Here is a 13,561-nt window from a genome sequence, read left to right on the forward strand (position 1 = left end):
CAAAACGTACAGAGCTCTGTGCTCACAGCCTGATGGCAGCACGTACACTACGTTTGTAATACAGAGCAAGCTACTAAACCCCTCTGACCCTTGGTTTCCTTGTCCATAAAATGGAAATAAGAATTCACATATCTCACAGGTTAGATGGAGGCTTAAAAATTAAATAAGATGCATTTGAAGACTCTAGCACGGTGCTTAAAACCCAGTAGGCATTTAAAATTAGTGTCCCTCTCCTTCAGATCTAAATATGACACAGAATGTCTGCTGAGGATATAACACATAGGCTAAACAAAAGCTTGTTTGAAAGCATCAAAAAAAAAAATCACAATCATTTCTCTAATTATTACCATTTTAGCTATATTTTATATCTTCTATGGGGCTTTATGAACATCAGTCAGTAAATCCACTAAACTTTAAAAGAGGTAAGCAATTCTCCATGTTTTCTACAGCACAGGTGGAATGGTTGTATAACTATTCAAGGCCACAGAGGAGATCTTTGTTAGAAATGGAAAGAACACAGATCTTCTAAAATTAGGATCCTGTTCTCAGAACCATTACTTATAGGATCTCTCCACTAAGATCATATTCAGTAACAGAATGAAATGGAATCAGGTCAATATTAGTAATTACTCAGTGCCATGACACAAGTATAAAAATTATTCTCAGCAAATGGACCTACGTAATGAAGACTATGATGATTATAAGTTCTTACATTAGTCATGAAGGAACACTCAAATACAGAATGTGGGCCATTCTGCAAGATAACCATCTTAGGTTTGACATTTTTCATAATAAAAAACCTGGGGAAAATACTAATATTACTAAGTTAGCTAAAAGCTATAAAGCTAAGTAGACTAAGACTGCTGAGAAATTAAGCTGGTTACTTCAACTAAAATTTAAACCCAAACCTAAAAATTAAAAAAAATGTCAAACACCCAATAAATATGGAAACTGGTAGGTAGGGGTGGACAAAAGTAAACTTTTGCCTAGTTTTACGAAAAAGTATAAAATCTTCTCTTCCTCCTTCCACAACAATAAAATATCTATCCAAAGTATTAGTAATCTATCTGGGAATGAAAGGCAACTAATAGATCAAAGAAAACTAAGCCAACACATTTAATTCTTGATTACATTTGACATTATTTAAAATGTCTGGCTTTCTATTGCCCAGATGGAGTTAAACTGTTGAGAGTTAACATAAAGTCAGATACACTTGAACAATCGGTTATACCTAACCTTTAGCCCTACTCAAATAGCCAAGATCAGCATTTCCCAGGTCCAAGGACTCACTGGCACGGGCCTGCTGGGAGGGGCAGAGGCTGAGGCGGAACTCACTCACATGGGCAGCACCCGGAGAACCAGTGGCCCAGGCTGCAGGCAGCCACACCTGGCATCTGTTTGCAGCTTAGAAAACTGAGTCTCCAGGTAGGCACAGCCCAGCCTATTACTCACTTTCAGGGCACAAGAAAAAATGGCATTCTGTCATGTAATTTTGAAATCAAACTTTATAGTCAGAACTTTTAACATGGCATTTGCTTAGATAGGGCAGATCCTTCACTTCAGATGTAAACTTCTAGGAATTCAGAGTTACTACTCTTTTTATTATTATTAGCCAAAGATGATGTTCTTGTAGTTTCTGGAGTAGCAAAAGATCTTACACTTTCCCAAGTACTCTCTGGTTTAATACAAAACAAGACTTGAAGTAAGGCTCGTTAGAGCTAATAATGTGATCAACACAATAAAAGTCATTAATTAAAGTTTTTCAATTAAATTATACATACACAGAATTAACATATACCTGCTATCATCACTACTATCTAACATCATTCTACAGTCTAACTGCTATAACAAATTAAGAAAAAAGCAGTGGTACAAACATTAGAAAGGAAGATGAAATTTATTATTTGCATATGATGTGACTGTAAGGTTAAGGATGCGTAGATGTAAGACACGTATACACATACACCTTGTGTTAATGTCTTACATGTACATGTAATCCATCTTATATTAAACTATGTAATGGAAAAGAGCACGTTCAAAATGACAACAAAAACTATAGAAAACACAGCAATATACTTTACAACAAATATGTAAGACATATCAAAAAATGAAAGCCCTGAATAAAAGGGCATTTTTAAGTTCTAACCCCCAATATTGTACAGATACAAATTCATTCCAAATTAATCTATACCTTTAACACTTTTTGAAACAAAATTCCAGAGGGTATTTGTTTAAAACCCAATAAAATTATTCTAAAACTTATCTGGAAAAATAATCGTTCCTAAAAAAGGGGAACAATGTATATATACTTAAGTGTGTGTAGTAGGGCTATGTATATACCAAAAGGTGTAAGATACAGCGATTAAAATCAGACGGTACTTTACAGGAATGGACAGGCAATAGTGAGAATAAGAGTCTATAAAGAGCTTGAGGAATATTTGGGAATTTGATCCCATAGCATTTCTAATCAATGGGGAAGAGATGGGATGTACTAGAAATAACTAGTTTGAAAAAAAGAGATTACTACAGAATAAAAATGCGAGTATGACATGGGGGTTGGGGAAAGAACTAGTCCATCAATCATAAGATACTAGAAGAAAAGAAATATATTTAAGCCTGGTAATATCTAGCATGAGCAAGAGCGTGGGGAAACAAATACTGATATATTGTTGGCACAAGCATACCTTGGAAAAATACTGTTCTTTTAGACCCAGAAAGTCTGTATGTATTTTGTGGAAATAATTATACAAATGTACCAAACCATTCACCCTTGGTGACTACTGTAACGGTGAAGAATAAGAACGAACCTAAATACATATCAAACCAGGAACTGATTAAATAAAATATTACATTTTCCAAAATGGGGGATATTATGTAGGTGTGATAAACAATGAAGTGATACTAGTGATGAAGGCTAACGTTTATATGCACACACATGTGCTTTGGTGGCATTTGATCTTTACTACACTGTATGATGTAGTTACTATTATTATTCCCATGTTAAGAAATGAGGAAACGGAGAAACAGAGAATTCAAGTAACTTGTCTAGAGTCTGTTAACTGACAAATTACCAAATTGATCGGAACCAAGTCTGGCTTGGCATCCATGTACTGCATCTCAAGACACAGTGTCCATGGTAGAATATTTAGGTGCAAAACAAATAACTACCACAACAAAAACCAACCAAATTCCACAAAAATCCAAATTGTGGAACATCATATACAGTATGATTTAATACCTGTTTGTGCCTAAAAAAATCTGAAAGTGCAAACTGCTAACAGTAAATGACGGCCTTCAAAGCTATAGAACACAAATGGTAATATCAGAAAAGCACTGTTATGTTTTCATTCAGATTATTATTAGAATGACTCCAACAAGCACTCTGAACAAACCAAACCAAACTGAACAAAACTAAACCTAAAAAAATGAAAATTTATCCCCAAGTTTTGTTAATATATACTAGCACCCCAAATAGAAAATTAAGGATTGAGTCTAGCCACTAGACCAGCATTTTTCAAACTTGAGTTTTCAAAATGGGTTTCAATTATTAAGTCATGAAACCACTTCCTTCCTTCCTTTCCTTCCTTCCTTCTTTCAGTGAACACTTATTAAATGCCTACTACATACGAGCACTGTTCTAGGCATTTGGGGTACATCTCAGTCAAACAAAACCCATCTTCATGAAACCTATGTTCTAGCAAGGCTGGGGGGTGAGGGGGTAGAGCGCAGACAACAAACAGTATCTATCTGCCTCATAATACTATATATATGCTAAGAATTGGTATTATAGGAAAGTATTGAGTAGAATTAAGGGGGAGGAAGGTTGGGGAGGAGTAGGTGGGTTTCAATTTTAAAATGATTATTAGGCCTCACTGAGAAGATGACATTTGACCAAACACGTGAATGAGGTGAGAGAGTTAGCTATGGAAGTATCTGGCGGAGAAAACAATGCATGCAAAGGTCCTACACTTAGTGTATGTCTGCATGTTCAGAAACAAGGAGGCCAAGATGGCTGAGGTGGAAAGAGAGACCAAGTAGTAGGAAACGAAATGAGAGAGAGGCGATGCAGGGCTAGATCATGTAGGGTCATTGTATAGACTGTGGCTTTTACTCTTGAGTGAAAGGGGAGTTAGTGGAGAGTTCTGAGCAAAGGAATGGCATATATTTTAAAAAGGATTGTGCTGACGGTGGTTTTGAGAAAAACCTGTAGGGGAACATGTATGAAGCCAGGGAAACCAATTCTGCAATTTTCCAGGTGAGAGAGGACAGTGACTTAGACAAGTTTTTGGCTTTCCATAATGAGAAGGATAAAAAGACACCTGGACGATTCTAAGTTCACTTTGAGATGTATTTTAGATATGCAAGTGGAGACGTTAAATAGGTACCTGGAGTAAGAGTCTGCCAGTCAGAAGCAAAGTGGGCTTTCGACTAAGCCCTGGTGCACTGTAATGTTAAGGTGGCAGGGAGAAGAGAAACCACCGAGGAAGCCTGAGAAGGAGCATGCACCCAGGTGGGAGAAAAACCGAGTGTCCGGGTCCTGAACGTCACTAAGGAAGGACTGATGAACTGCGTTAATGCTGATAATAGGTTAACATAAATGAAGATGCAGAACTGACCATCAGATTTAGGAACATGAAGGTCACCGGTGACCTTGATCAAAGTAGTTTATTAACAGAGTGTAAAAACCAAATCAGTTAAAAAGAGAGTAAGAGAGGAACTGGAGACAGTGTGACAATGCTTTTGAATTCTGGCAGATCCCATTTAGCATTTAGCTTTAAAAGAAATAGAATAAAATTGAAAAGAAAATATCAAAATTAAAAAGTATGAAAGCCACCCCACTAGATTAAAGAGAAAGGAAAAAGCACATTAGGATAGGTCACATTAATGCTGAAAAAGAGCTATTTATCTTTAACCAACCTGATTACGTGACTTTTATCACCATCAGGTAAATGATTCAAAAAAGGCTTGTGATACTTTATGTGTTAAAAGCTTTATGGGTTGTCATAAAAAAAAAAAAAAAGTTTCCTTAACTAAGCCAGAAAGGGAATCATTTAGCAATCATTAAAAACAATCATCCTAAAATAAATAAATAAATAAATAAATAAATAAATAAAATAAAAACAATCATCCTGCAGGGCAATGGAGTGTTCTGCTTCATCATGCAGAAAGCCAATAATTCCTGGTTAAGTACTGATTATATAAATGTCTGCTTGAGAACAGGCAATGAGGAGAAACTGGTCAATTCATGGCTAATGCAAAAATCCCCTAAATAATGAGTTCTCAGGTTTTAAACAGACATTTTCATTAATCAGCTTTTAAAAATATTCAAAAACTCTATCCTGCAAATATATCAATAAAGACTAGAAGAAAACAAAAAAGCTTACCAAAAAAACCATGACAGAGATTATTTTCTTCAAAGACAACACAACAAAGCATTCGCTATGGTAACAAGTGAAACAAAAGCCAAAAATATGCTTAATTCCTCCTAAACCGTGATATTTCATGTTAGATGCTACTTCCTCTGAGAAACGGCTCGACCTCCTCAGCAGAGGTTCACTGTCCAGCCTGTTGGTTCCTTAGCACCTGAGACCTGACCCATCACAGCACTTACTACTCTGTATTCTAAGTGCCTACCTGTCCACCTTAATCTCTCACTTGACCAAAATTCAGTGCAGGTAAGAACTAGGGTCATCTTTGTAATTAGATCAGTGGCTCCATATATCAAGCATTTAAAAAACCTTTTAGAATGGATGAACAAGGCAATGGCCATGAACTGATAGTTTCATGACCTCAGGCCTTAGTGCGCAACAGTTTCTCTACCGACAAATTGGTTCAGGTAGGGGAGTGCTTAGAAGTTATAGTGCCCTTTGTGGAAACCATGCTCTTCTCTGTATGTCAAAACGAATAAATTAAGTTATATGGTTAGAAACAACTTTAGTGAATTAATATATATACATATTGATGCACTATCTACTTTTAAATTTTTATATATCATATATATCTTATATATTTCTTTTTAAAAGAAAAAAGCTATCAAGTTAAATTTGATTAGCAATTTCTGAGTTTTTGTTTTTTTATTTTATTTTATTTTTTAAAGATTTTTATTTATTTGAGAGCGAGAGCAAAGGAGAGATAGTGAGAGAGTACAAGCGGGAGCAGAGGGAGAAGCGGACTCCCCACTGAGCAAGGAGCCTAACGTGGGGCTCGATCCCAGGACTCTGGGATCACGACCTGAGCCAAAGACAGACGCTTAACCGACTGAGCCACCCAGGCACCCCTGCGATTTCTGAGTTTTTAAAGTAACATTTCTTAGCTACCTGTTCACTGTCTAGCAGAAAACAGTAGGCACTAAATGTTTGATTAAAAAAAAAAAACTTAAAATTTCAGATCTTGTCTATTGAGATAAAAAACTACTCACTATTAGCAGTGGAATACCTGGTTTCAGTTTCAGAACCAATCTGAGATCACCTCCCTCAAGCCATCCAGCTCCTCCACCAATAAAGCCTTTTCTTTTCCTTTGATGGCTTTATTTTTTCCTCAATTTTGTGTACTCTCTTCTTACTCCCCTTTATTTTCTAGAACAGTGTTTCTCCAAGTGTGGTCGTTTGGACTGATTACCTGTCCAAATGTGGTGGAGTGCTTGTTCAATGCAGATGCCTTCTACCCACCACCCAGGTTCCCAAGAGATTCAGAATCTCTGGGGAGAGGGCAAAAGTATACATGTTTAATATACCTCTGCTGATTCTTATGCACACTAAGGCCTGAAAATCAGTACTGTAAAAACCATGACTATCACTATCTTTTGCTACAGGATGAGCTTCAACAATTCAGCTGTTTGATTTTATCCCAAGTGTACAGATGACCGTGGAGGACCTCCTGTGACGCAAATTCAGGACCAGCAATCCTTGTTCTAAGAAAGAAATTATATTTTAACTGTACAGTCTTCTACATGGACAAGTCTTGATCATCAGAAGTTAAATTATGCTATTTAGGAAGCACTGCATAGACTGTGCAGCTGTGCTCTTTTTCTTGACTAGATCTTTAAACCTCATCTAAAGTTGATCTACAAAGTCAGAAAAGAATGCCTTACTTAGATTCCAAATCTCTAGTCTCTTTGAACTAAGCTAAAGTGATCAAATGTTGATATTATTACTTGGGTCATTTTTTTTTTTAACTCAATGAAAGCTGAGTTGACCTGCTAATATATTACTGTTTAACTCAAAAGCCTGACTCAGAAATCCGAGTAATTTCTTTTAGCCTAAAGTAAATTCCTTCAGCTATCAATCAACTTCAATTTACAAATCTGTTTCTATAGCAAACTCGTAAGGTTACACTTGGGATAAGCAGACTAGACACTGTGGCTCCTTTCATTTATAGGTCTACACTCTGTGCCAAGATGCCTCGTGTCAGGGTAGGACGGGGGTTTTGAGTCCACAGAAGCTTGCTTGGCTGGTTCACTTTAGTATCTGTGGTATGTTCTGACATGGACTACTGGCCACAAACCTACAGAAATTACCTTTTATACTACCTCTCAAATAATTGGAATAGGGCTGAAAAATGGACTTGACTTTGAAGATTCAGATTTAAATTACAGCTCTGTCAACTGCAGGAAAGTCACTCAATGTTTCTGCCTCTGGTTTCCTTATTTGGAAGAAAATGAGATAATCCTTGGTGAGTAATTCTTAATTATGGGGCGAGGGGCAGAATAAATTCCCTAAGAAGACAGGCATACTTCTCATTACCCTCAACCCAAGAATCACTGCCCTAGCAATCCACGGCAACTGATGTGAGACTGCAGTATTCTGGTCCAGCTGTTCCATCGTGTTCCTGTAAGTCAAGGACTCTTAGGACTTTTATCAACCCTTAAAACCTTATTACCGAAGCAAGGATTTTTGAATTTCAAAAGTCTGAAAAATTCTCGGTCAAGTGTTTAATTTCTAGATAGCTATTTAGACATTTTCTCCAACAGAAAGGTAAATTTTTCCCCTTGTGGTTTCACAGCTGACCACAAAAAGCCCAGGGTACTCACCTAGCTCACTGCTGGGTTAGCATCATTTTTACCACTTCCTGTTCCCAAATGGTGTTTTAAGTGAAATATATCCTTATATAATGATACATGCTTGAGTGAAAACCAACTCATATCCTCTATAGGGATGTGGTCTTCATGCTCCAAGAGTTGACTGAAAGAAGAAAGTCTATGGAAGACATGTGGAACCAATGCACTCATGTCAAATTATGACCTATTATAAAGACATACCTGCATGCTTCCCACATGCACATCAATGTCTCTTGCACACATTTTAAAAATAACTGTGATACAAAATTCTCTAAGTCTTTTCCTACCCACGAATACATGACATTTCCCCCCATTACAAATACCTTGTAAGTACATTTTAAAATTGAGATAATTAGGGGCACCTGGGTGGCTCAGTTGGTGAAGTGTCTGCCTTTGGCTCAGGTCATAATCCCAGGGTCCTGGCATTGAGCCCTGTGTCAGGCTCCCTGCTGAGGGAGCTTCTCCCTCTACTCCTCCCCCCTACTTGTGAGCTCTCTCTCTAATAAATGAAATCTTAAAAAAATAAAAATTTAAAAACTTGATATAATAAACATATTAGTCTAATGTGTACAGCATAAATGATTTGGTACTTGTATATATTGTGGAATGAAGTTAACATCCACCACCACACACAGTTATACATTTTTTCTTGTGATGAGAACTTTTAAGATCTACTCTCTTAACTTTCAAGTATGCAGTACAATGTTATTAATTATAATCATCATACTATTCATTACATCCCCAGGGCTTCTTTACTCTCTAACTGTAAGTTTGTACCCTTTGACCACCTTCATGCATTTTGCCCACCCCCCCACCTCTGACAAGCACTAACCTATTCTCTGACAAGCACTAATCTGTACTGAAATCAGTGTTGTGGCAGAACTTCTTTTTATGGCTGAGTAACATTCCAGTGTGTGAGTGTGTGTTTCTTTATCCATTCTTCCACTGATAGACACTTAGCTTGTTTCCATGTCTGGGGTATTGTGAATAATGCTGTAATAAACATGGGAATGCTGGCATCTTTTTGAGTTAGCATTTTCATTTCTTTCAGTTAAATACCCAGAAGCAGAATTGCTAGGTTAAATGGTAGTTCTATTTTTAATTTTTTGAGAAATCTCCACACTGTTTCCTAAATTAAATTTCCTAAATTCAGATGATTCCTACTAAGGTATTCCATTCCACCAATTTACATCTCCACCAACAGGGCACGAGTATTCCTCACCACTTGTTATATCTTGTCCTTTTGAAGACAAGAAATCCAAACAGCTGTGAGGTGTTACATCCTAACAGGTGTGAGGTGTTATCTCACTGTGGTTTTGATTTGCATTTCTCTGGTGATTAGTGATATTAAAGCATCTTTTCATGTACCTGTTGGCCATCTGTACATCTTTGGAAAAATGTCTGTTTAGATTAGATCCTCTGCCCATTTTTTAATCCACTGTTTTCTTCTACTGAGTTGTAGGAGTTCTTTATATATTTCGGATATTAATTCCTTATCAGATGTATGATTTGCTAATATTTTCTCCCATTTGATAGGCTGCCTTTTCATTTTTGATGGATTTCTCCTTTACTGTGCAGAAGCTTTTTAGTTTGATATAGTCCCACTTGTTTATTTTTGCTTTTAGTGTCAAAGCCCAAATATCATTGCCAAGACCAATGTCAAGGAGCTTCGCTTACATTTTCTTCTAGTTTTGTGGTTTCAAGTCTATGTTCAAGTCTTTAATCCATTCTGAGTTGATTTTTATGAATGATGTAAGAAAGTAGTCCAGTTTTCCCAATACCATTTATTGAAGAGACTGTCCTTTCTGCATTACATATTCTTGCCTCCTCTGTCCAAAATTAATTGTCCATATATGTGTGGATTTATTTCTGGGCTCTCTGTTCCATTCATCTATGTATCTTTTTTTATGTCAATACCATACTCTTTTGATTATAGAGCTTTGTAATATAGTGTGAAATCAAGAACCACCTGTGTTCTTTCTCAATATTGTTTTGGCTGGTTCTTTGGTGGTTCCACACAAATATTAGGAATTAAATATTTCACAAAATATTTCATCAAGTTGATCTATGGTTAAAAATGTCAGTTTCCAGATAAAAGGCATTTTTCAAGAGAAATACTGTCTTTAAGGAACTTAACAAATAATATTCAAGTTGGAAATATTTCTACAGCACCTTAGTTTTTCTTCCCAAGTGACATTCAGTGATTATTTAATCTTATTTTCTCTCATGACTTGAACTGTTTGAAGATAGGTGATGAGAATGTCGGATTTCCTAAATTCAGATGATTCCTACTAAGAATGCCTAAACTGACAGGTGTCCCTGACTTCTTGTCCACATCCAATTTGCACCAAAGGGAAAAGAAATCCAGTCTGGAGGTTCCCAGACTGCTGTAGTGCCCAGACCCTAGCCTGTCCTTGCTGTACCTGCCGTATTTTATCCATAGTGCTTTTCTTACTCCTATGTTTCTGACCTCAGCTTAGCCAGATGACTGAAACTTCACTTTCTATTTGTTGCTTCTGCTTTACTCAGATCCACAAACCCGTACTTTAGATCTTAGCAAAGAATAATGGAAGGTACAACAACTGTGAAGTCAGATATGGATTAGAATTCTGGTTCCATCAACAGCTAAGAGATCTAGGCAAATCATCTAAGCCCTACGTGTGCTTCAGTATCCTGAGTTGTAACATTTGGATAACAGTATCTGCACAAAGGTGTGCTTGTGTGTTAGACAGGAAAATGTACTGGAAGTGCCTACCACGGTGCCTGACACACTGCAAGCCTTCACAAACAGTGGCTATGACTGTCACCACTACTATTACTACTCATGTTTTCTTACTCTAGTTTGGAATTGGCCTTGGCATTCTTGATCCTTGACTTGTATCCCAAGATTACCAATGCCAGAAAGATACAGAAAGAAAAGAACAAGCCCCTCTCTGACAAAGGAATCTATGAATTCGCGAATACTCCGACTGGAAAAGGAAGACAATCACTAATCACAAAGATTAAAGAGGAAACTCAGCAAGAATCAACTGGGTGTTGAGACAGACATGTTGACTTGAATAGAAAGCAAACGAAGTCTCAGTTGATATACAGAGGTACATAGAAATCTCTTACTGGCATTTAAAAAATCAAGTAAAACATAGCTTTTCAGTGGCAATCTAGTTTCCATGGGGAGTTATTTTTCCAGATACCATAAAATTAGTTTCCTATCTTAAGCTGCACATGCTAGATCACTAACATTTGTATTATTAAGTCTCTGGACTTAAAGTGCTTTCAATGTGAATTTTCCTCCTACTGTGCCCATCTGTTCTTTTCTTGTGGGCCCAGAGGAAGCCAAGACTTAATATTCAGTTCTTAGACTTTTTAAATAATATTTCATATAAGCATTTATATTCACTGAGGAAAATTATAAGTCTGTGTGCAGAAAGTTAACTCACATTTGATTTCCCTTTTCTCATTATCCAAGTGGTCATTATTTTTATGGAAGACTAAAAAGTCACCATATATATAAGAAGTAAAGCCAAGAAAAACAAATGACTATAACTTTAAAAGATAAGTTTGTCAGGGTGGTAAGCAATTTCGGATATCTGATACCACCACCAAGATACCTTATTTATTCATGTAATATCAGGTTAATGATTTATGATATCCAGTGTTCATGTAGACAGGGCCAGCTCAGAAGCGGGGGTGGGGGTGGGAATCAAGGCCACTGCCTCCTCATCAAGTTCGGCAGTGACCGCCTTCACAGGATGCATTTTACCCAGTGATGCTGCTCCTCCACCCATCTTGGCCGGGGCCATGGCAAGCTCCCTTTCCGTGACTACTTTCCCTGCCATGACATCAAGCTAGCAAGATTAAAGTTATCCATACCTGGGGTGCCTGGGTGGCGCAGTCGGTTAAGCGCCTGACTGTAGGTTTCGGCTCAGGTCATGATCCCAGGATTGTGAGATCAAGCCCCAAGTCAGGCTCCATGCTCAGCCTGGAGTCTGCTTAAGACACTCTCTCCCTCTGCCCCTTCCTTACCACCCCCCACCCACTCTCTCCCTCTCTAAAATAAATAATCTTTTTAAAAAATAAAAAAATAAAATTATCCATACCTAAATCTAAGCTCTCCTCAAGTAGTGTCAATATCTGACTAAGAACAGATTCTTTTCTCCATTTCATTAAGGTGAGGGATCAGCTTATATATGTGGATCCACATATATACAGATATTAGACACAACATGGCTACTCATGAAACCCCTTAGAGGCAGAATTCTGGAGGAGGGTGTTACTTACTGGCAGGCTTACAGCAGACCAAAAGAAAACAAACCGAACTACCTCAGCAGCTGCAAGGCTGACACGTACTCCTCCGAATCCCGTATGTTCTTTTCCAAACAAGTGCAGTACAGCTCTCTGATCTGTAAGCAAAGAGCACACCTGTAAAGACCCAAACGTGATGTACTGAACTGCACACCACTCGCCCCTATCTGTAAGCAAAGAGCACACCTGTAAAGACCCAAAAGTGATATACTGAACTGCACACTACTCACTTGGCAAAATCATCAATGACCAAGACAAAAAAATAAATCTTACTAAAAACAACCATTTTCTTTAGGTGACTACAGACTGGGCATACCATCACATAGGTCAGGCTTTATAAGAATAACATTTACGTAAAGCAAAATGAGACTATGTTGGGATTGGCTGATATCACTGATCACACTGCAATGAGAAAGTAATAAACATGATATGTGATTATTAAAAAGAATGCTTAATGGCAGAAATCACCTTTAAACAAATCATTCCTATGTATTTATATTTATTCTCTAAGCCTCTGAGTGAAGGATCCAAAGATTTAAGAATACAGAATTATTCCACTAACATCCACTCCACAGATGGTTCACAGGTTTACGGTATGACACAAAAGCCAGTGGGGCATAATTTTGCAAGCACAGAAGTGCTGCCTCCCTTTTAGCTCTTGGTGTAATGCAAGGTTAACCATCAAGCATTCTCAAACAGATTCTTTTCTCTATTTCAATAAGGTGAGGGATCAGCTGCTCTCTCAGTATCCGTGACAGAAAAAGTTAAAATGCCTTAGGACAAATACGTCGCAGGGGAAGCAACACCACCAGGATTTATGTGGCTGTTTCTAGTTGTGGCCATGGGAACAAAAAATACTGTTTCAATTACCGGTAATATGTACAGCTGCAATGGATTTAGACTGTGCACTCAGTGCATGATTTGGATCCATATAAAATTTTGATGCCTGAATGCTGCTGAAATCAAAGCAAGAAACTACTAATATTCTTCCAAATGAGGAAGTTTTGGTTACCTGTCGACCCAACGGGTACTTGGGAAGAGAAGAGGTGAACTGATGAAGACATCTCAAAACCAGGAAATAATTTGAATGGTAAACATGTAAGTTTTCTAGTAATGATTGTATTTCCTCCTAAAAATCACAGAATATATGATAAATATGTAAGTCAGTAATTAAAAGAATAAAATCTAGTTCATGAATATGTG

General features: G+C 37.3%; 1 protein-coding gene across 1 annotated transcript in view; it reads right to left on the reverse strand.

Moving 5' to 3' along the window:
- ORC3 (origin recognition complex subunit 3) overlaps positions 1-13,561 on the reverse strand; it is a 59,266-nt gene that overhangs the window by 11,022 nt on the left and 34,683 nt on the right. The window contains exons 12-13 of the mRNA XM_028108083.2: positions 13,371-13,487; positions 12,377-12,456 (exon numbers count right to left, since the gene is read on the reverse strand). Of these exons, the coding sequence (XP_027963884.1) occupies positions 12,377-12,456; positions 13,371-13,487 (197 nt within the window). The remainder of the gene's footprint in view (positions 1-12,376; positions 12,457-13,370; positions 13,488-13,561) is intronic.

Source organism: Eumetopias jubatus, unplaced genomic scaffold, assembly GCF_037043125.1.
Source record: "Eumetopias jubatus isolate StellerSeaLion01/CBP00866 unplaced genomic scaffold, mEumJub1_p1.0 scaffold_6, whole genome shotgun sequence".
Taxonomy (NCBI): Eukaryota; Metazoa; Chordata; class Mammalia; order Carnivora; family Otariidae; genus Eumetopias; species Eumetopias jubatus.